This window comes from Chelmon rostratus, chromosome 24 (assembly GCF_017976325.1).
Source record: "Chelmon rostratus isolate fCheRos1 chromosome 24, fCheRos1.pri, whole genome shotgun sequence".
NCBI classification, from domain to species: domain Eukaryota; kingdom Metazoa; phylum Chordata; class Actinopteri; order Chaetodontiformes; family Chaetodontidae; genus Chelmon; species Chelmon rostratus.
The window spans coordinates 13,056,199-13,076,597 of record NC_055681.1 but is presented as its reverse complement, the minus strand read 5'-3'; the positions used below and the strand labels follow the sequence as shown (position 1 = coordinate 13,076,597).

At 44.4% G+C, this 20,399-nt stretch overlaps 1 protein-coding gene across 1 annotated transcript in view; it reads left to right on the top strand.

The window, feature by feature from the left end:
* Positions 1-1,996: 1,996 nt before the first annotated feature.
* The window catches only part of LOC121627122 (potassium voltage-gated channel subfamily H member 8-like), a 28,849-nt gene continuing 10,446 nt past the window's right edge, over positions 1,997-20,399 (top strand). Inside the window, exons 1-8 of the mRNA XM_041965807.1 lie at positions 1,997-2,072; positions 10,665-10,898; positions 10,975-11,106; positions 14,095-14,240; positions 15,028-15,286; positions 16,084-16,241; positions 17,938-18,145; positions 19,672-20,049. Coding sequence (XP_041821741.1) covers positions 1,997-2,072; positions 10,665-10,898; positions 10,975-11,106; positions 14,095-14,240; positions 15,028-15,286; positions 16,084-16,241; positions 17,938-18,145; positions 19,672-20,049 — 1,591 coding nt within the window. The remainder of the gene's footprint in view (positions 2,073-10,664; positions 10,899-10,974; positions 11,107-14,094; positions 14,241-15,027; positions 15,287-16,083; positions 16,242-17,937; positions 18,146-19,671; positions 20,050-20,399) is intronic.

Here is a 20,399-nt window from a genome sequence, read left to right as displayed (position 1 = left end):
AGGGCCAACATAACATTACCATGTGGCCAACGGTTTACACTTTTTACATTACATTTTACATACACATTGCAGGAATCTATTAGAACTGGCTACTAGTCATTTCACCCTTGCCATTGCACCATCATTACCACCACCACCCCCTTCCTCCTTTCTCCACCCTGCATCCCCTCATTTGACTGACATTGTTCCGCTGCAATGGTTTGGTGAGAAGCTCCCACTTCCCTTGTGGTGGTACTGGCGGGTGTGAACAGCTTAACGTATCTTAGTTTTTTCTGCAGACTCTTGCTCTGGGCTTTCAGTCAGACTGTTATGTCACATTTCTGGATTATTACTGACGCATTACTGTGAGAGCAGTACTTTAATGCAAATGAAGTTTTACTGCTTTACATGTGTTTTAGCAGTTTAATGTAGAACAATGCATCACATTTATAAGATGATTGTGCTGTAAAGTCTTGATGTGCAAAGTAAATATTAATTACAGCTGTAACGTACAGGTTGTGGAGGACAAACTTTAGAGTAGAGGTCTCCTTGCTTTTACATCACTGGGAATACCAAAGCTGTTCGGAATCCTGAGGCAGCGACGGTTCAGCTGAATGTGAAGTATCAACCTTTGGGAAAAGTAGCTCAGGATTTTCAGTTTGGAGGCAAATATGGTCTGTAGATCTGACGAGTGATGTTGTTTTTTTTTTTTTCTGAACCAATTTTTGCGCCTCAATGACTCCTGAAAAGCTTGAAGAGACAGAGGGCTGCCTGTGTGAGATTAGAGTGTCCTCCAACTTACAGTTTACCTGCGAGTACATGTTGCAGACAGCCTCAGTCTGCTGAGGACATGGTCACACCTGCAGAATCAATGTCAAACCGATATGAAAACAGCACCAGGGCTGTGAATGTTAATCTGTGCAAGCTGCCACGAACAGGATCAATTAGACACCAAACAGCTATGATGGGTGTGCATTATTTCTATTGAAGACTATCCATCCGTCCATCCATCCATCCACCCATCTATTATCTATATATGCCTTCCCAGCTCACATTGGTGCACTGGATCTGCCTCAGAGGCTGTAACATTCAAAGAGCCTACGGGGAATGAAGGAGTCGCCGATTAACCCAACGTGCATCTGTTTGGATTGTGGGAGGAAACTGGAGCAACCGGAGGAAAAACCCACACAGACACCCATTCAAATTCCACACAAGAAAAGCTCCCAGCAAGGTTTTTCACCATTTTTTCCACTTCATACTGTCAGCCTTGCACAAAATGAGCTTGAATTCCACTCCAGTGTTAAAGATCTGGAATTCATCACACACAAAAAAAGCATGTGAGAATTGAAAAATGTGTTTCTATATATCATATATGTTTCCACAAAGAGATGTTTGAATATTCAGCCCATCCTGAAATATTAATTTTGTTCTTGGGGTGACACATTTTGCAGCTTCAAGTGTGAAACGTGACAGAAAGTGTCGGAGATGTGAAGTAATACTCCAGATAAACACAATGGAGCACTTTCATTTACCCGCTTGAAACGGGCGCTCATTAGAACATGAAAGGTTAAGAGGTGAAGCGAGACTGATAGAAATTCAAAGAGATGCTGGCGGAGGAAACAGAAAAAAAGGGAAATCGAAAGAGAGAGAGAGAGAGGGAGAGAAAAGCGTTTGTGCAAGAAAGGAACAGAGGAGTATCGAGGGAAGGGGAGGAGGAGAGAGGCATTGCATTGCATTGCAGTACACCCGTGCGTAAATGTGACCATCCTCGCCGTGGTCCCTCCATCCCTCCGTCCTCTCCCCTCCAGCGCGTCCTCTCTCCTCCTCATCCGTGATCACCCGCTCGGTGGTCGCTGCCCAGCTTTGGACCGTGGAGTCCCGGGTGTCTCGGCTCGGCGCCCTCCTCCAGGGGCTGGGAGGAGCGCCGGGGACCTCGTCCAGGTTCCTGCCGGGCTTCGTGTCCACCGAGAGCCATGGATCGGAGCGACGCGAGAGACGCGGCTCGACCCGCTCGCGGATGCCGGTGATGCGGGGTCTGATCGCGCCGCAAAACACCTTCCTGGACACCATCGCGACTCGTTTCGATGGGACCCGTGAGTGCATTTCTCATCAGCGGTCCATCCCGCATCCCATAATTCCAGTTTGTTTAGTCGGAGTAGTTCATTTGGAGGACTTCAGAGTTCAAGTAGGATGTTCTGCTTTAGCCAAAGTGCTTTATGGGGACAACACACAAACAGACCATAATCTGATGCTCTGATGAATGAATTAAAATGAATGGAGGCACAGACTAATGTTTGACAAATGAAGAATGCATGAAGCGCCTACCTGAGCTCCCAGTTAAAAGATGAATTAAGCATAATGTGCTGGCCCTTGGAGAGTTTGATGCAAAATAAAAAGACATAGTAGAGGCTAAGGAATGCCTATGGTGTGAAGTCAGCCAAGGCATTCATTTCATTTTTTATTTACACTGAGTAAATGATAATTCACCCAAAATACGAGACTAAGCTCAACACGCCTGCTTGCTGTTGGAGATAAAACAGGCTACTCTTGCTTTTACACCATTTAAAAAGAGGCAACACTCTTCCAAAGCTATCCCAACTGTACCTATGGTGATAATACGTTGAGCTGTGATGATTCGCTGTTAACGTATAGTGTTAATTAATGCTGTGAGTCAGTGTGTTCATTACCATTCAAAGACATTGGTTCGGATTGGCGAGCTGCAACTGAGAGCTGTCAATCAATGCCAAAGGTTGCAGTCCAGCTGGATTCAATGCGCCCCAGCTGTGGATTCAGTCTGTGCATGAGGTGTCATGGCCAGATTAACCTGGTGAAAGGGCCCAGGGTAAAACACCACCTTCCAGGGCATTATCATCCCCCAATCTCCCCACTTTCTGCACAATGTGGACATTTTCTGTGCTGGAATACTTCCTTAATTTTGCTGTGCTGTAATGCAATTAAACATATTAAGGAATTGCCACTTGTAACAAAGCTTATTATAAAGGACCTGAAACCAGATTCGGACACAGGGGCCTTTTTTAAGACCAGGTCTCACATTAAATGCGCAACGTATGAATTTTGGAGCAATGTACATGTATTAATCACCTTGCATTGGCAATATGTGAATGGATTGTAAAGAAATGGCTTTCCCCAGTTTACCTTTAGCAATAGCTAACGTTAGCTTTGAAACTGAGTCTGCTAACGTCAGGCCCACAACGCAGAGTCCTAAGTCAAGCTAATGCCACCGCAAAGCCTGTGAAATTTAGTTTAGTTTATTTACTTTATTGATCCCAAGACTGGGAAATTATTCTCTGCTTTTTACCCATCACTGGGGAAACACACACACATGCACCGTGCAGTGAAACACACACAGGGAAGCACATTGGGGGGGTTAAGTGCCTTGCTCAGGGGCACATCACCCAGCTAATGGAGGGAATATGCCACCACGCCCACATTTTGTGGGGGAATCTCCAACCTCTTGACCGTGGAGGCCTGCTCCCACTGTGATATTGTAGTTTTAGCTGACCAGTGTTAGCCAATATAAGCTTGCTTGCTCACACAGACAAACTGCTAGCCATTGAAAAAAGCAAAATAGGGTCTCGAGTGAATAAAGTCAGTTTATTCACGCAGACCAGGACTGATCCGGCTGATATTAGCTGCGTCGCCATTTGCAAACTACTTCAGCTAATGTTATGAAGCAACCAACGCCAGATCCATGCAGCGTAGCTAAGCGAGCTAGCTGGTTAACCTTATCTTGCTAATGTCACCACTAGCAAAATGCTATCAGAGTGGAATGTTAGTTACAAGCGGCAACCTGCAAAACATTTGAAACTTGATTTGTGGCCGTGGAGTTTTGGGGCCCTAAAGCAGTTGCCCCTGGTTGAAAATGCAGCCCTTGCAGTAACTGGCTCCGAATCATTTCAAACCATTACATCAGCTCCCAAACACAACATCCATTCATAAAATAAAGGTTGCACCTCAGCTACCTTTTTTTTTTTCAACATAAAGCATGACAGTCGCAAGCAATTTTTAGAGGCGGATGAAGCCCATGCAAACCTTTCGCTGTCAATCAATATGGAAACTGCAGTTATTATATCTTAACACTGTTACATAACACAGTCCTGAAGGCGCAAACCAACAGGCGCTACAGAGCAAATGTGTGGATGAAGGCTATACTGTGAAAGTCATCAGAGAGGGATCTGTCTATTTACTGAAACAGAGCCGTAAATGACAGTAAATGCAGAAAAAAATATCATTTGTGATAACAGCAGCATTCATGCTGCAGGGTGCTGCGAGTAGATGGTACTGTGGCATAATCTGCTGTCATCTCCTGATATTCAGTGACGTCTGTAGGTATTTGATGTTTCCTGTGTGTCGCTCGGAGGCAAAGTTTCACGAGATAGCATTAATTCAATTAGAATTTTTCATCTTGTGTCAACAGCGATTAGTTCTGGTCTAATCTGAGAAGGGGCCACGTTGCACGAGCCCGTATCTGATCGCTTCTTGCATCAGCCTGGCAGAGCCACTGTACAGGCAGAGAGGGAGATCCATCAGATCCAGGACTCTTTTGCTTGAATAGGAATTTCTTGTCTCCTTAACCGGGCTTATCTGGAGCCCAGCTGCCACAGAAAATGTGCTTGACTTTCTACTGAGAATGCATACGAGGATCACATGGTCCCACGCCCTGTATTCCCACAGCGCACGGCCCACAAAACCCATAATGCATACGCGAACTCCCGTGAGCCCACCAGCACGCCTCATCTCAAGAGCAAAGAGCTGATCCCCTATTGCACAACCAGGATCGAAGACGCTCTGTCCTTCTTGACTCTGACAATCAGTCGCAGCCTCATTCGGAAGCCTCTCCGGGAAGTCTGATCAATGTCCTGATTGTTGGGGAACGCCCTTTCATCACTGTTTTTAAAAATCTCCTTTTGGGAGTCCACAGGCACGCTCGTCCTCTTCACCAAGACAGCTCAGCAGTATCCCGAGCCTCCAGGATCTTATTTACCCATACTGCATCGCTGAGATGTGTCTGCCGGCCCCCAACAAGGATGCATTAGTCGGGTTCAAGAGCTCCTTTAAGTGCTCCTTGACGAGGTCGGCTTGTTGCTTTTGATTTGTTGACTCTTTCATATGCCTGTTTGTTTGCGAGTATAAAGCATTATTATCACCGGGGCTGCAGCAGCTCAGTGGATACCACATGGCAACCCTGTCACTCTGACATGTCTCCAACTAATGCACGGCTGTAGGTTATATGTGTGCGCACATGTGTGTATTTCAGGCCTCTGTGTGTCATAGATAATACTCATAATCTGAGCCAGTGAATGAAAGAGGTGAATGACGGCGCGTGATCACCAGCACTTCCTCCTCCACTTGGGCCGAGGCGCTCAGGTCGAGCTCCTCATTCATGAATGCGCTCCTGCTCACAGTAGGGGAATTTTAATGAGGAGCATCCCCAGAGCAGAATGGACTGGGAGAGAATTGCATCGCTGTTTTAAATGACGTAATTCAGGAAACCAGGAAAAACAGTGCAAGTTGGAAATGCCAAGCATGAAGCATCAAGGACTCAAGTGTCTTTATTAGTCATTCTGTACACTCTGTGACAGAACACAGGACATTGTAAGTGTTCCCGAGCACTAAATATCAGCTGAGCAGAACAGTATTTCCATCTTCTGTCTTTGCTGTCCAACATTAATGCAGCATGATAATCAAGGCGACTCCAGGGAATTCTCTCTCGTTTTTTCTCCCCCTACATTGTGGGAGAGAGCTTCAGATATTCATTAACCCAGAGATATCTCTGTACACCTCATGCATATTTATAAGAGCAAAGGCTACACATTTCAGTTTTATGTGGAATATCAGTTGGTCAGCTCAGATTTATAAATACATTTTGCACAGACATTCATGGTGCCCAGAGGATGCAGCTCGGTGGCGGACTGAGTGATAACTGACGGGAGGCTATATTTATTATGTGTGTTTGCCTTGTTGTCGATGAGATGCATGACTATAAATGTGGTGGCTGCAACAGAGATGAGTGCAGACGCTTCAATTTCTTTCATTTCCTCTCCAGCACATTTTAAAGTACAGAAGTTCGCAGATTCAAACTGTCTGCAAACACAAATCTAAGAAATCGGCTCCTGTGTGTTGAGGGACTTCAAAGAATTCCACCACTCACTGATCAATAAAGTATATTGTTTAAGGTTTATTTATCATTTGATGACATGACAAATACATGTTACAAATTCAACGAATTGCTCCCTTAATCTATATTGTAAATAACACAAATTGGATCCAACAATTTACTTGATAAATGAGTTCAATCACCTGCTTTTCAGTCTGAGCTTTATATGCAGATAGTTGTTAAAAAACACAAGTTAATGCTGCATGATTCGCTCTTATCGACGGTGCTCGTGTACTCTCTTGAGGTCATACTGTATTTGTGGTTGTAAAAGTGAGCAAGTGAGAAGGGGGAGCGACATCGGAGTGACAGGTTTCTGGGCTTTGCTCAGGGGGGAGCTCTGGCTTATCAACTTGTGAAGTTGATGTGGATTGAAAATGCGTCTTCTGTTAAGGTTTCGGAAACACACCAGAGTGACGGTTTAACAAATGATCCTGCAGGCAGGGATCGCCTGGCTGCCGGCGTTCATCGCCTTATTGTTTGCCGGCATTCTTTTGAAATTCACGTCATTTCTTTTTTTTGTCAACCATCGACAATCGATGTGATATTAGAAATGAATGACAGATAATAATTATTGAATGAATGCATAAGAATAAAACAAATTAGGTAGCAAAGTGACATGTCAGACTGAGAATATCAAAGCAGCTCAGCTCGTACTGCCTCCTGATGTCACACTGACTTAGGCTGTCGTAATTAATCACATTAACATGCTAACGTGCTCATAATGACAATGTAAGCATGCTAATGTTTAGAAGGTTTGCCACGTTCGCCACCTTTTTTTTTTTAGCTTGTTAGGATGCTAATGTTTGCTAATTAGCACTAAACACAAAGCAGTGCGGCTGAGGCTCATGGAAATGCCATTAGTCTTGCAGGTATTAACCAAAAACCAAAGTACTGAACAATGAACTCATCCTGAGGGAGACATCAGTGAGTGTACCAGATTTCATGGCATCCAGTAGTTAGAAATAGTACCATAAATTGGCAGTTGTGCAAAAAGGCTTGTCACACAATTAACTTGTCACACTGCTAGGTGAAGTTTCTCATAATTAGTGTAATTATGAGAGAAAGAAAGATTTTTTTAATGTATATATGTGAACCACAAGCTGAGAAACAAGCAATAAACAGTGTTTAGATGCTTTGAGTGGGCTTGTGTCTTATGTACAATACGCAAGGCTCCAGGGAATAAATGCAAGTCAACAAGGTGTCCTTAAAAAACGCGGTTCATGAAAGTGTGTGGCCTGTGTGTGTGTGTGTTTGGCTTATATTACGCGTGGTGGGGAATGTACTGTGGCAGGCTGTCGCTGTCAGTGTTATCAGTATCAGGGTTTATCAGGGTTCCCTAAGCTGCTCAGAGGCTGAGTCTGAGTGGTTTTGTAGTTCGGCTCGCGAGTTATTACACCTGGATTGCGGCGCGGATGTGACAAGCCTGCCCGGCGCCTGGGGAGTGTGCAGAAAATGAATACAACAAAAGAAAATAGGATCACGGCATAAGGCCAGGGTAGAGGGAAAATGATGGAGCGCGGGGGCCGCGAGCAGAAATGAGTTGTGTTCATCGGTAGATCAGCGGCTGCAGGATGCGGTGACCACAAATTACCTACTAAAAACGGCTGAAATGCCTGGAGCTGGAATTGTTCACCGCAGGTCAGGTACAGGATTTAATGTCGACTCCATGTTGAATGATGTTCCAGTGGAAAGTGAACACTGCTTTGACAAATTTCATAGATCACTGGGCCATAAAAACAAGGTTATCAACAAGTTGGATAATTTAAGATGTGTGTATCTGTTTACTGGCAAGTGTTAACAGCATTACGACGGATGAAACATGCAGTTTTGCATTTGATGTAATTAACAATTAACACTGAGAGACTTCATCTCATTCAAAACTCTGCAGCTCGGCTGTTAACCGGAGCCAAGAGGAGAGAGAGCGCGTTAGTCCAGTCTCAGCTGCTCTGCGCTGGCTTCCTGTAACATTCAGGATTGATTTTAAGGTCCTCCTTGTATACAAAGCCCTTAATGGTCTAGGACCAACTTACATTTCTAACCCCCTCATTCATATTTTGCTTTCAAGAACGCTGTGATCACCTGCTGCCTTTGCCCATTAGGCGCCAGAGCTCTGGAACAAACTACCTACAGATATCAGGGAAGCAGCTCACTGAATATTTTCAAAAGAAAGCTTAAAACTTGCTTTCACCTCAGCCTTTGACAAGCTTTGACTTCCTGATTCAGGTCTGAAACTTCTGCACTTTGCCTTGTTCTTATGCACTGCTGCACTTCTTTTAAAATGTTGTATTTGACTTGATTTTATGCATTCGATGTAATCTATTTTTTCCCTATATTGGATTATTATTTTATTCTGTGGTTTTATGACATCTTCAGCAGTGACATTCAGGCGCGCTGGCTCTTTGTGTTAAAGAAAATGCAGAGGTTGGCTCCTTTCCTTTAACATTCCTCTGAAAGCTCAAATGTAAGAGGTCCCATTTTTGCCTTATGAAAGCCTTGTTTTTCTGCACAATGGACTCACTTCTGTTAAATATTAATATATTCCTCTATTCTACCAGTTAATCATCTCCAAAGTACAGGCCTATTTTTTTTTTCCTGGGAGAAGTGATTCATCAAATCCTATTATATTTTGTCACACTCTTCAAAATCGCCGACCGCGTCACTCTTGTGTTCAGAAATCGCGGCCGGCCTCCCTCCTCTGCTGCCTCGCAGAGCGGCAGCTTGAATGATCAGATGCTGTTGCGGCCGTTTCTCCGTCCACTTAGCGCACCTGGCGAGGCTGACAACAAGGAGACGCCGCCGCTGTTGCTGTTGTCACTACAAATCCATCTGCTGATGCATGAGCAACAAGGCCTCGCACTTGTTGCGGTCTCTCAAGATGGGATGCTGACATATTGGCCTTTACTGCGGACACGTGACTGCGAAATAATCCTCAAAAAGCCTTTTCATCAAGCAGAAACACAGAAACATAAACACCCTCTGCCCACCATGATGGATCAAGCAGCACCAACACAGTTTGAGTGGCGTTTACTGATTTAATCCTCTTTGTTCCTGGTTGGCGGGTCATAAGGCCACAGTCAGGTGGCTCATCAGCATCAGATACCTGGTTGACAGTGAAATGCCGTGATCATCCATGCATTATGTAAATTTATGTGTTCCTTGACGGATTTGTGAGCACACCGCTTGCACATTATGCTCCAGGTGTGATTTTGAGAGAGGCTGCTGGCAGGTGGGACAGTTTGTAGCAGAGGGTGATGATGGAAATAGGTGGCACAGATGGTATAAATACAGACACTGGCGGAGCAGGTTTCTGCACCTCTTGTGTGCGACAGATTTGTCGCTTTCCCTCCGTGTGATTCGCTAAAACCCACGTGGCAAGTTTTGCAAAAAGCATGTGGTTGGATGACTTCTGGTCAATAAATGCTAATCACTGCTTTTTGCTCTTAATAGTGTTTTTTGAAATACTTCTTTGTTGCTGGAATTTGCAAGTGAGCTAACCCGTGCTTAAAAAGGAACGCAGCTGTTAAGCCCACCCACTGAGGTTTATCCTGACCAATGAGATTGCTTCTCATTGGATGTTGCAGGACATCCTTTTGTCGGTTTATTATCATGATTCAGAACTTGTTGCAGAGGAAATGTGGACTCCCTATGAGCCTCCTGCTCTGGAAGGTAGTCTGTACTTCTTGTCTGAGCGGCGCGCCGGCGAGGTTTGGCAAGAGCGTTTACATTGGACATGCTTTATTAATGCATGAATTATTCAATTTCATTGTCCCCAGTTCATCTTCATGCAATCTAACTTTCTCTGCCCCCCCATTCATTCGTCTCCGGCTCTCCCTCACTCTGTCTGTCACTCTCAATCATTTGCTCCCGCTCTCTCGTCCTGTATTGCTGCCATTCTTCAAAGCGAGCGCTCCGGTCTCCCAGATTCATTTATGTATGAACTTTAATGATCTCGGCAGAATGAGTGTTTTTGGCTGAGTCACCGATTGCACCTAATTCAGCTTCTTACAATTATTCCAGATCGTCCTCGTGACTCAGCCGGTCAGACCTTTTGTCAGGCCTCCTGTTTGTTCTGGCAATCCACTCACGTACAGTACGCTTACATGCATGTGTTGTTATATATTCAATATTTCATGAGAAATTTGTGATTTTGCTGGTAAATCTATACATAATGTATCAATCTTATTACATACTGCACATATACTGCCATATATGCAGTCCTTCTGTGGCGGAGGAATCATTAAAGTTTAACATCATCCTATAGCTGAGAAATGAAGTTACTGGTGAATGATTAAGGTATGACAATAAAGATTGTGTTCATAACAATATCACAAGTGGAAGCTTTAAATTTGATTTGCTCATTCTGATGAAAGGAGAAACAGAACAGAGCATCATGGGATGGTGACGCTGCATTGTAGGTGAGCTTCAGGTTAATCAAATCAGCAAGCAGTCTGCTAACGTTTTCTTCTGTTTCCCGACCCCATCACCTTCCCGTCTCTCCTCCATTCAGACAGCAACTTTGTCCTGGGCAACGCTCAGGTCCAGTCCCTCTATCCCATAGTCTACTGCTCCGACGGCTTCTGCGAGCTGACCGGCTTCGCCCGTGGCGAGCTGATGCAGAAGAGCTGCATGTGCCACTTCCTGTACGGCGGCGAGACCAGCGACCGCCTCACCTCGCAGATGCAGACAGCTCTGGATGAACGGCGGGAGTTCAAGACTGAGATCGTTCTGTACAAGAAGAGCGGTAAGACTGGGCGACGGCGGGATGTGGTCACATTTCATCATCGTCAGCCGGACCTGAATCTCTGTTCTTCTCACAGGCTCCAGGTTCTGGTGTCTGCTGGACATCGTGCCCATAAAGAACGAGAAGAGCGAGGTGGTTCTGTTCCTGGTCTCGCATAAGGACATCACAGAAAATAAGGACCTGGACCACGGCAATGAATCCGACGCTGGTGAGAGAAAGCATGAAAAAGTCCAATTCCACTGTAATTCACATGAAATCACCCAGCTGAGGCTTTGCAGCACGGGCACAAATCTATCAGCAGACATGACTGGTGATACTATGGAGGGGGTTCAGGAACAGTCAGCACATAAATAACTTATTCTACTTTCTTTTTAGCAAAGCACTACAGCCTTTGTCAGTTCTATTGTCCAAAATAATAGTAAGTAATTAAGAAATTGCAATTTCTTGTTTGATAGACAAGTTCAGATCATCCACTGAAGCCTCTCATATGCACTGTGCCAGAGAGCATTCAGTTTTTTTGTGGGTTTCTTGTGTTGCTTGTGGATGGCAGATTCAGGCCTTGTCCACACATTCGTGGATATTCGTCAAAATGAACATTTTCCTCTGCAAACACTGTTTTAGGTCACTGAAACTGAGATTTTTAACGCCTTCTGAAGCTCCGGCCTCTGCGTATCAGTGTGGACAGACAACAGATCAATTCACGTTCTTCGTTAGCGCTGCTATTTTATTTCAGCTCACTGTGCATGCTCAGAAAGCTCTTCTCCGGTGTTTGATCATCATTGACGTCGACTTTTAGCATTCTTGTGCGTGCAGAGATATTTTGTAAGGAGCTTGTGCTTTCTTTTAAACAGAGGGGAAAACTGTCTGTTTCGAAAAATATCCACATACGTGCGGACAAGGCCTCAAACAACGAATCAAACATCCTTTTCGCCATTGTCTTGGCACTGTGCGACTCCTTCAGGCGTGTTGCGTCATCACTGCTGACTCCCCAATCTCTTCCTTTACATGCCCTAATCTAACTCATCTGCTCTAATAAAACTAAAAGACGGCATCAAAACAATTTATTTACTTTACAATGAACCAATTTTGGTGCATAAAATAAAAGTCCACAATATGTTAGTGGGCTGGATGACCATCACTGCAGTATGTTATGTACTGAATACAGTATGACAACATGTTATTTTGTATTCTGCTGCTCGAGATCAGAAATATGATGCACTCAGAACAGTATACAGTGTCCGTGTTTCTGCAGCAGCCTGACTTTATAATATGTTTTTCTGTTAAAATTCAACACCAGGTATTAGGGTATTATTTCCAATAGTATGTTGGGTTGAGTGATGGTCAGATATTGTGAATTCTGCAGCTCAGGACACATTCAATATGCTAACGTGACTCTCGGGAGCAGTCTGAAGGAGCAACAGCACGGATTCAATAATGTGGATTACAGCACAGGTTGCGTAATGTATAAACTTGTCTTATGGTTGGATTTTCGTAGCTGTAAGGAATGGCAACAACATAAAAATCTGAAAAAAATGTATGAAATATGCCAGAATCACTGTAAGTGCTGCTGGGACTGAGTAATAGCAGTCTGAACATGCTGAAGGAGAAGAGTTTTTTTACCGCCTGAATATTTTTGCTTGCAGATGAATATATTTGGGACTTAGTAGCAGGAAAACATGATGGGACCACAGCAAGATGCCTTACCACAGTCCAAGTTCAATAAAAACTGATAGCAATACCACAGAAACTGAATATTTTCATGTTTTCTCTAATGGTATATTTAGGTGTTCTCTTTAAAAAAAGAAATTACACTATATTTTTTTGCATACTATATTTATATTCATGAAATCCAAATTTTGGCCATTTGTATTCATATTTAAGGTATTTATACCTACATTGTGGCTATATATCTTTCAACTCACTTCCAGTTGTGTGTGATATCACTATTATCTATGAAATCCTTGATTTGAGGTGCCGGAGCTGTAAATAACCCACTGATGTGGCGTATCGCATGTTCAGAATTTTATTGGCTATTCAGTGTCAGTCATTTTCAAAACTGGCTGCAAATTGGCCCAATCCTCACACAGAAGAAGAGAAGGAGGGCCTTTGCTCAACTCCGACTGTTGTTGGCTTCTCTGGTTGCTAGGCTTCGTGCAGCGGATCGTGATTGGTCAATTGAGGTGCCATTTGAAACCTTTGAGACTCCAGACTGTATGCAGACGATACATTTCCAGAAGTTGCAACGGGAAAACACAGAGGACAGGTGGAAGACTAGCACATCGCCTGCAAATTTGAAAGGAAAAAACATCTCTCTGTGGATTGTGGTCATGTTTTGGATGAAATATGTTTACTGCAGACCTCTGTCGATGTTATCAGACTGTTTTTTTTTGTTGGAGTTTTATAGATCTGTGGATCAGAGTTTATTGTGTATTAAGTGTTCGGAGGACTACGGGCGGGCCATCGGAACAGTAAGGGCAACTGGCAAAGAAAATTATGCATTATCCATGCTGTTGTAAGGTGCCCTCAGTAGGTGTGCCAAGCCAGAAAGAACTGTCCCTCATCCTGATGGAAACACCTGTGGTGCGTGCAGTGGTGAATACATGTGCCGGTGCATGAACGTGTGGTATTCTGGGATTTGATGTTTGAGAATATTGTCACCATAAGGAACATGCAAGCGCTAGTCAGTAGCAACGGCTCTCAAAGCTTCTATTTTCTCTGTGCTGGGCTTTTACTCCCCCCTGGCTTTTTCTTCTCGTGATTGTACATAATTTAATTCAATAAAGAGTTACTGAAGAGGACAAAAAGCTCTCTGAGCGAAACAAAGTATTCAGTGGTTTAATAAAACTGGACAGTGCCAGCTGTCCTTTCCCTCAGAGGTCAACATTGTCAGCATTGGTCAACGTCTAAAATTTGCATATCAAAGTTTGACGAAGCTGAACTTGGCACAAAACATGCAGTTTTACTTTGCCCTCACAGGCGAATTTGCTGATTGCAGTGATTTCCCATGAAATATCGGCATTATAAATGTGGCCTGGCCCCAGATCAGCATTCATGCAAACAAACGTGAACGTGTTGTTGCTGTTCAATGCACTCACAAATAATGTTAATCCTATCAGATCAAGTTTGGTAGTGCTATGGCAATGCTAGCTGTTGCCACATGTACATGTCTCTTTTAGTTCTGTGTCCTTGTCTTCAGATGAGGAAACTGGGCTGGAGATCCGCCAGGTCAGCCGCCCCCCGGGCTTCAACGTGGAGCGCCGCCGCAGTCGGGCCGTCCTGTACCAGCTGTCCGGACACCTCCAGAAACAGGACAAAACCAAGAGCAAGCTGAAGATCAACAATGTGAGACATGTGTAGTTGGCTCTAGCGCCACCGTCGGGACAACATGAAGAGATCCAATCAGCAGCCATGAACAGCACATTCAATGTAGTTGAGAAGACGTGTGGAAATACTCATGTAAAGTACTAGTACCTCATTACTTGAGTAAATGTACTTACATTCTTACTTACACCACTGTTTTATGGTGTCAGCAGAATGACATCACAGGGTTGCATTGGCTGATAAAGGGGCGGTGCTGCTTTCAATGGCTTTGTTTGCAACACAGCTTGTTTGCATTAATTTCTAAGTGAATAAGATGAAAACTCATAAACTCAAGCCACTGGGATGAGACAAAAGCATTTGCATAAAAGCTCTCATTAGTCATTTGAATTCATCGTGAGGCTGGCCGATCACACATCACGGTTAAAAGCTTTCATCCTCTTGCATCAGCTAAACGCTCGCTCGATGCTCAGTCTAATCGCCGCGGACACATTGTAGATCCTGTGCCTTCAAAGTCCAAATATGCTTTACATTTGAATGCTCTCTGATGTTTTCAAGCTATTCACATATATTTGCTTTTGAATTGAAACCACGCAGCACTGTGTCTTTCAACTGAGACATTGACTAATACTCCACTTCCAGCAGTAGCAGTGCTAATAATAAAATATTTATGCTGGCTGGCACAGACACTTTCAAGATAATGAAAAATCAAGTATTGATGAGTTTATACAAAAAAAATCTAAACATAATATGATTAATGTGTCTTGATAATTTATGTTTGTGTGTGTTTTTGTCCATGAACCAAATCCAGAGTGTTCTGGGAGCCAATGCGAACCCAGTGCCGGAGTACAAGGTGGCAGACATCCAGAAGTCCCGTTTCATCCTCCTTCACTACGGCACGTTCAAGGCCGGCTGGGATTGGCTGATCCTGCTGGCCACCTTCTACGTGGCCGTCACCGTTCCCTACAACGTGTGCTTCACCGCGGTGGAGATAAGGGAGGATGGCGCCTCGGCAGCGCGTAACCCCCCGAGCGTCAGCGACATCTTGGTGGAGATACTTTTTATCATCGGTGAGGCTGCTGATTTGTTTGAGGTTTTTTTTGCTTCGGCATCAGTTTTAAAGTGGTCCAGCCAATGCCTGCCATTCTTATGATAAGATAGATATGTGCTTAAAAATGTGGGATTGAGTCATCTTTTCATGTGCTTTGTTGACAATACGAGAAGTCACGCCTCTTATATATTCTTCCACTTTCTTCTTGTATCAGTTTAAGAGGCAACTTTTCTCTGATTTGCATAATCCAATCAAGCAGGTCTGACACCACCCCTTCTCTTTTAATTGGCTATTTAGCTTCACCATAGTCCGCATTGTCTCCTGACACACAAGCTGGTAATCCAACCTCCTGAGCGATCTCCCCCTCTTCTCTGCATGCTGTCCCCCCCTCTGGCAACCAGGTCCACTAATCCTGGCCGACGAGGGCTCGTTAGAGGAAATATTTTCACAATGTGGATCTTATTGTCACAGTGGTGGCCCACAGTGTATCTGTGGGTCAGACGAACATAGCACTCACTGTTACAGAGCTTCAGCGCTCTGCTGGAAGCAGCTTTAGATCTAAAAAGGTCAGATCAGAATCAAACAAACCTGTTGCCTAAGTAACTTTTACATGCAACACAGACATGCAATGATCTGTAATCTAACTGACCAATCACCCTGAGATGCATGCCGTCGACAGAAAGCGCTGAGGCTCAAGACTTGAAGCATTAGCGCAATTTAGCAGCATCCGAGGCCTCCGCTGAGGGTGGAGCGTTTCCGAGCAGCAGCTGTGTGTGTGTGTGTGTGTGCGTGTTCAGCCGTTGTGTTGTGTGCCAGATATCGTGCTGAACTTCCGCACCACCTACGTGAGCACGTCCGGCCAGGTCGTGTACGACCCCCGCTGCATCTGCGTCCACTACGTCACGTCCTGGCTGTCCGTGGATCTGATCGCTGCCCTGCCCTTTGACTTGCTCTACGCCTTCAATATCAGCGTGGTGGGTCTCACACACACACACACACACACACATGCATTGCTTTTGGTTTGCTATGTAACGGGAGTGTTGGAAAGCACTTTTGTGTCTTTAGATGGGATTTACATGTGTTTGTGTGTGTGTGTGCTGTATAGGCAGAGGCTCTGTGGGCCCTGCTAATGGTAATAGATGTAAGACATTTATCAATCACACTCTCCTGCTTCATTAATGAACACTGAGGTGCAACACACTGCACACACACACACACACACACACACACAAAATCTCTTGCTAAGATAAAGGAAACAAAGAGCAAATTGTTTTTGTCTGAAAAGGTTAAAACCGACGATCTTGTTGCACGTTTTCTTGAAATCCTGCTCTCACCATCGCTGTCGTGGGTTCCAGGGAGGGAAACTGAGAATCCGAGGAAGGAACAAGCAAGTCGTTATTAGGTAGCTGGTAATTAAGCAGATAAATGAGCACGCTGACAACAAATTACAGGCAGAGGCAAGTTGATTAGCCGGATGGCGTTGAGTGCAGAGCCTGCTGGCTGGTTAACAGATGCAGCGCGATAGATCCTGGATCACTGTGGGAGCATCAGAGGGATCTGAGGGGTCACAGGATGATTAAATTGTAATGAGAACAAGGGGAATGTTTCTTTGAAAGAAAAAAAAACTATGTGAATCATTTCTGACAGTTTTCTACTTTCTTCTTTTTTTTTGAAAGACCAAATTCATGTAGCTGGGATCAGATGTGATCTTAAGTGCGACTTGAGCAGAAAACCACGTATCTGCAGCTATTTATAAAGCGTTTTCCTCCCATTGGGAGTTTTATGAATAATGTAATAGCTAATTATCAATTAAAAGTGTAAGCAGACCTACAGTGATTATTTTTAGTGTTTGATTTTGAGTGCTGAAAAGAGAGTTATATATGTATGACTGTTCTTCTTTTCCCCCCAGCAGTTTAAGGTCAGACCATTTCTTCTGAATATCAGCCACAGCTCTGTCTTCGTGCCCCACGTCATTCACTGCAGCATTGACACGCTCCCACTTAAGCACCACCCTTTGGTTGAACTGCTTGCTTCACATGTCCAGCTCCAACTCCAGCTCCCATGAAGTTAAATATGATCCTAACTGCTGGGGTCTCATTACTCCTTAATATCCACTTATTAGTGCAATATATTGTAAGTCACAGAAACAGCTGGTTTTTGTGTTTGGGACTAACTGGCATTCTGCGCAGAATGAAATTCCCTCCAGGTCTGGATAGCTAGAGAATCTGAGTGGGCTCTCATTTATCAGAGGATGTGTAGAAATTAGAGCTACTTCAATTAACAGGCCACTTGGTGGACACTGAAACGAGCAGGGAACTGCAACCGCACTTAATACAGCGTCAAAGCATAAAATCAATCAACATCGTGACGCCTAAATTTATTTTGAGATTCTTGTCCTGGAATATTTTCAGTGAATGAGTTTGTGGGGCACGTGCCCCAGTAACAACTCAACATGGCTGATTAAAACTGTCGGTCTGCATGGCTAATTCTTAATTGCAACCCTCTCTTGAATCCAGATAAGAATCTAGTAGCTCTAATTTATGTCAGAGGAAATAGTCAACTGCACCCATCCAGGAGTAACTAATCTCACCTTAATGAGCTACACTTTAATATCTTGCGTTAGATGTGTTTACAGTATAACTCCTAATCCTTGACTCGCCTCTCTCCCAGAACTTCGGCGTTCACCTGCTGAAGACGGTGCGTCTCCTCCGCCTCTTGCGCCTCCTGCAGAAGCTGGATCGCTACTCCCAGTACAGCGCCGTGGTCCTCACCCTGCTCATGTCCACGTTCGCCCTGCTGGCCCACTGGATGGCCTGCGTCTGGTACTTCATCGGACGCAGCGAGATTGAAAGCAACAGCCCCGCCTCCTGGGATATAGGTGTGTGTGTCTGTGTTGCGACTTCATGGAAGGATTTTGATGACGGTAGTTTTCACAGTGAAAATAAAGCATGAAAACATCCATAGAAGCCTCTTAAACCACTCCTGCAGCATACCTCCCCGCTGTCTGTTTGCATGCTCATTAAATTCCTTAGCTTAGCTTTTTACTTTAGCCTGTCACAAGCAGTTCAGAGTTCCTGCCTCCTTGTCTGCCATTGGACAGAACTGTCCTGTCCTACTCAGTGAGTGAGATAGAGCACCAGCACTGTTTTGGGTTTCATGTGTGCTTATGAAACCCGTGTACCGATATCCCATGATAAACCCATGAAGGAATACTTGACGAACCTAAAACCACATGGCCTACTTCGCTCCCCTGAGAGCAGTGTGGTTAAGATATGCCAGTTAAAATATATTTAACATTAGAAACATGTTGGGTAAAGATCATGGCAATTTCCTGAACTGATGCATGTCTTCCTTAATTAAATCTTTATGAACAGGAAATTACAGGAAAAAGTCCCCGTACTAGTTAACAGTGTTTGACATGTGACCTCTGGGAATAGCCCTGCAAAAACAGTACAACACTTTGTGCTTAACACCAAAGATGGAGACCAAAACTTGTGTGTGCACACTCAGCGTGCAGACTGTGTGTGTGTCTTTTTACTGAGAAAACACTTCTTATTATGGCCATCTCGCTCTGTCTCCCCTCCTACTGCGCTCGCCGGCGCCAAACAACAGCAATACTGTGAGGTGCATGTGGTGATGGCGGTTATCCTGTTCAAGTGATTTAAATCAGCAACGTGGAAGGAGACTTAAAGAGACTAGAGAAAACAGGGGGGTAAAAGACCTTCACTGATGCACAGATGTAGATGGGCACACTTGCACACATGGGGAAACTGTGGCTCATGTAGAAGAGTGAGTTCTCATCAATCGCAGGATTGGTAATTAAGCACAATATTGAACCTGAAATTGCTTCTGATGAGCAGGGCAGCGTTCCACCATTTTTAATGAGTTAATGAGTGTGTGTGCATGAGCGGATGAGAGGCTTTTATGAAAGTGCTTTGTCCTGCTCAGCTTGAAAAGCGCTATATCAGTGTTATCCATTTACCATTACTATTACAAGCCAACTGCTTTTATTCCTCAGGTGGAACGTAATGACGTTCATTCGGATGAACAGTCAGTTTTGAAAAAGCGTTGTGAACATTGAGCTTCCCATCGAGCCTGCAGAATATTAATGAATTCAGAAAACGCATGCATGTAATGTTCCTCACCGGTGGAAGAGGCCCAGTCTGTCCTAAGATCGATCTCGATCAGCTTCCTGGCCACTGAGGAGCCAGTTCATAGTATTTTTACTTATGTCAGGACTTATTCATTGGTAGTTGAACTGTGGGTGTTGTATTGACTTTTTAGGAGCCTATTAAAAAAAACATCAATTTTGTAAGAAAGTGAAAATAAAATAACAATAATCGGCTATTTGGGACTTAATATGACTAATGAAGCTCCTCTGAACTTCCCCTCTTCCCCCACCAGGCTGGCTCCATGAACTGGCCAAACGCTTGGGAACGCCATACTTCCTGGCGCCACTGACCTCCCTGTTCGGAGTCTCTGATTCGCCTCAAGGCACCATGACACCAGGATTGACCAATTACAGCCAGTGGAACGTCTCAGGGTTGGAGCCACTGAATGGGGCGGGTTTGCTGGTTTCGGGCCAATGGAACGGCAGCAGGACCAGAGCGAGGACGCCGAACGGCTCGGGGACTACGTTGAGCGGCGGGCCATCTGTCAGGAGTTCCTATGTGACGTCACTGTACTTTGCTCTGAGCAGCCTGACCAGTGTGGGCTTCGGCAACGTTTCAGCCAACACAGACTCTGAGAAGATCTTCTCCATATGCACCATGCTGATCGGAGGTGGGCAAAACACCAAAGCAGTCCTACTATGTCTTCAGTGGAAACTAAAAATCCACAGTATTATTAGGATTTGTTAAAGTTGTGAAAATCTTGATGGAAATTTGTTAGCCTGTGCTAATGAGCATGTACATAGTACTAAGTCACTTGGCCTTCTGCGCTTGCTAATCAACACTCCACAAAACGTCTTTGAGGCTGATGGGAATGTCAAAAAATCAGGGGCTCACCAGGGACACATCATCTGGAAACCATGAATGTCTTAACCAATATTTGTGTTAGTTCATGTGGAGATATTTCACTGTCTATGAATTATGTATGTCAGTTTAACACAGAAGATGAGATGATGATTTTGA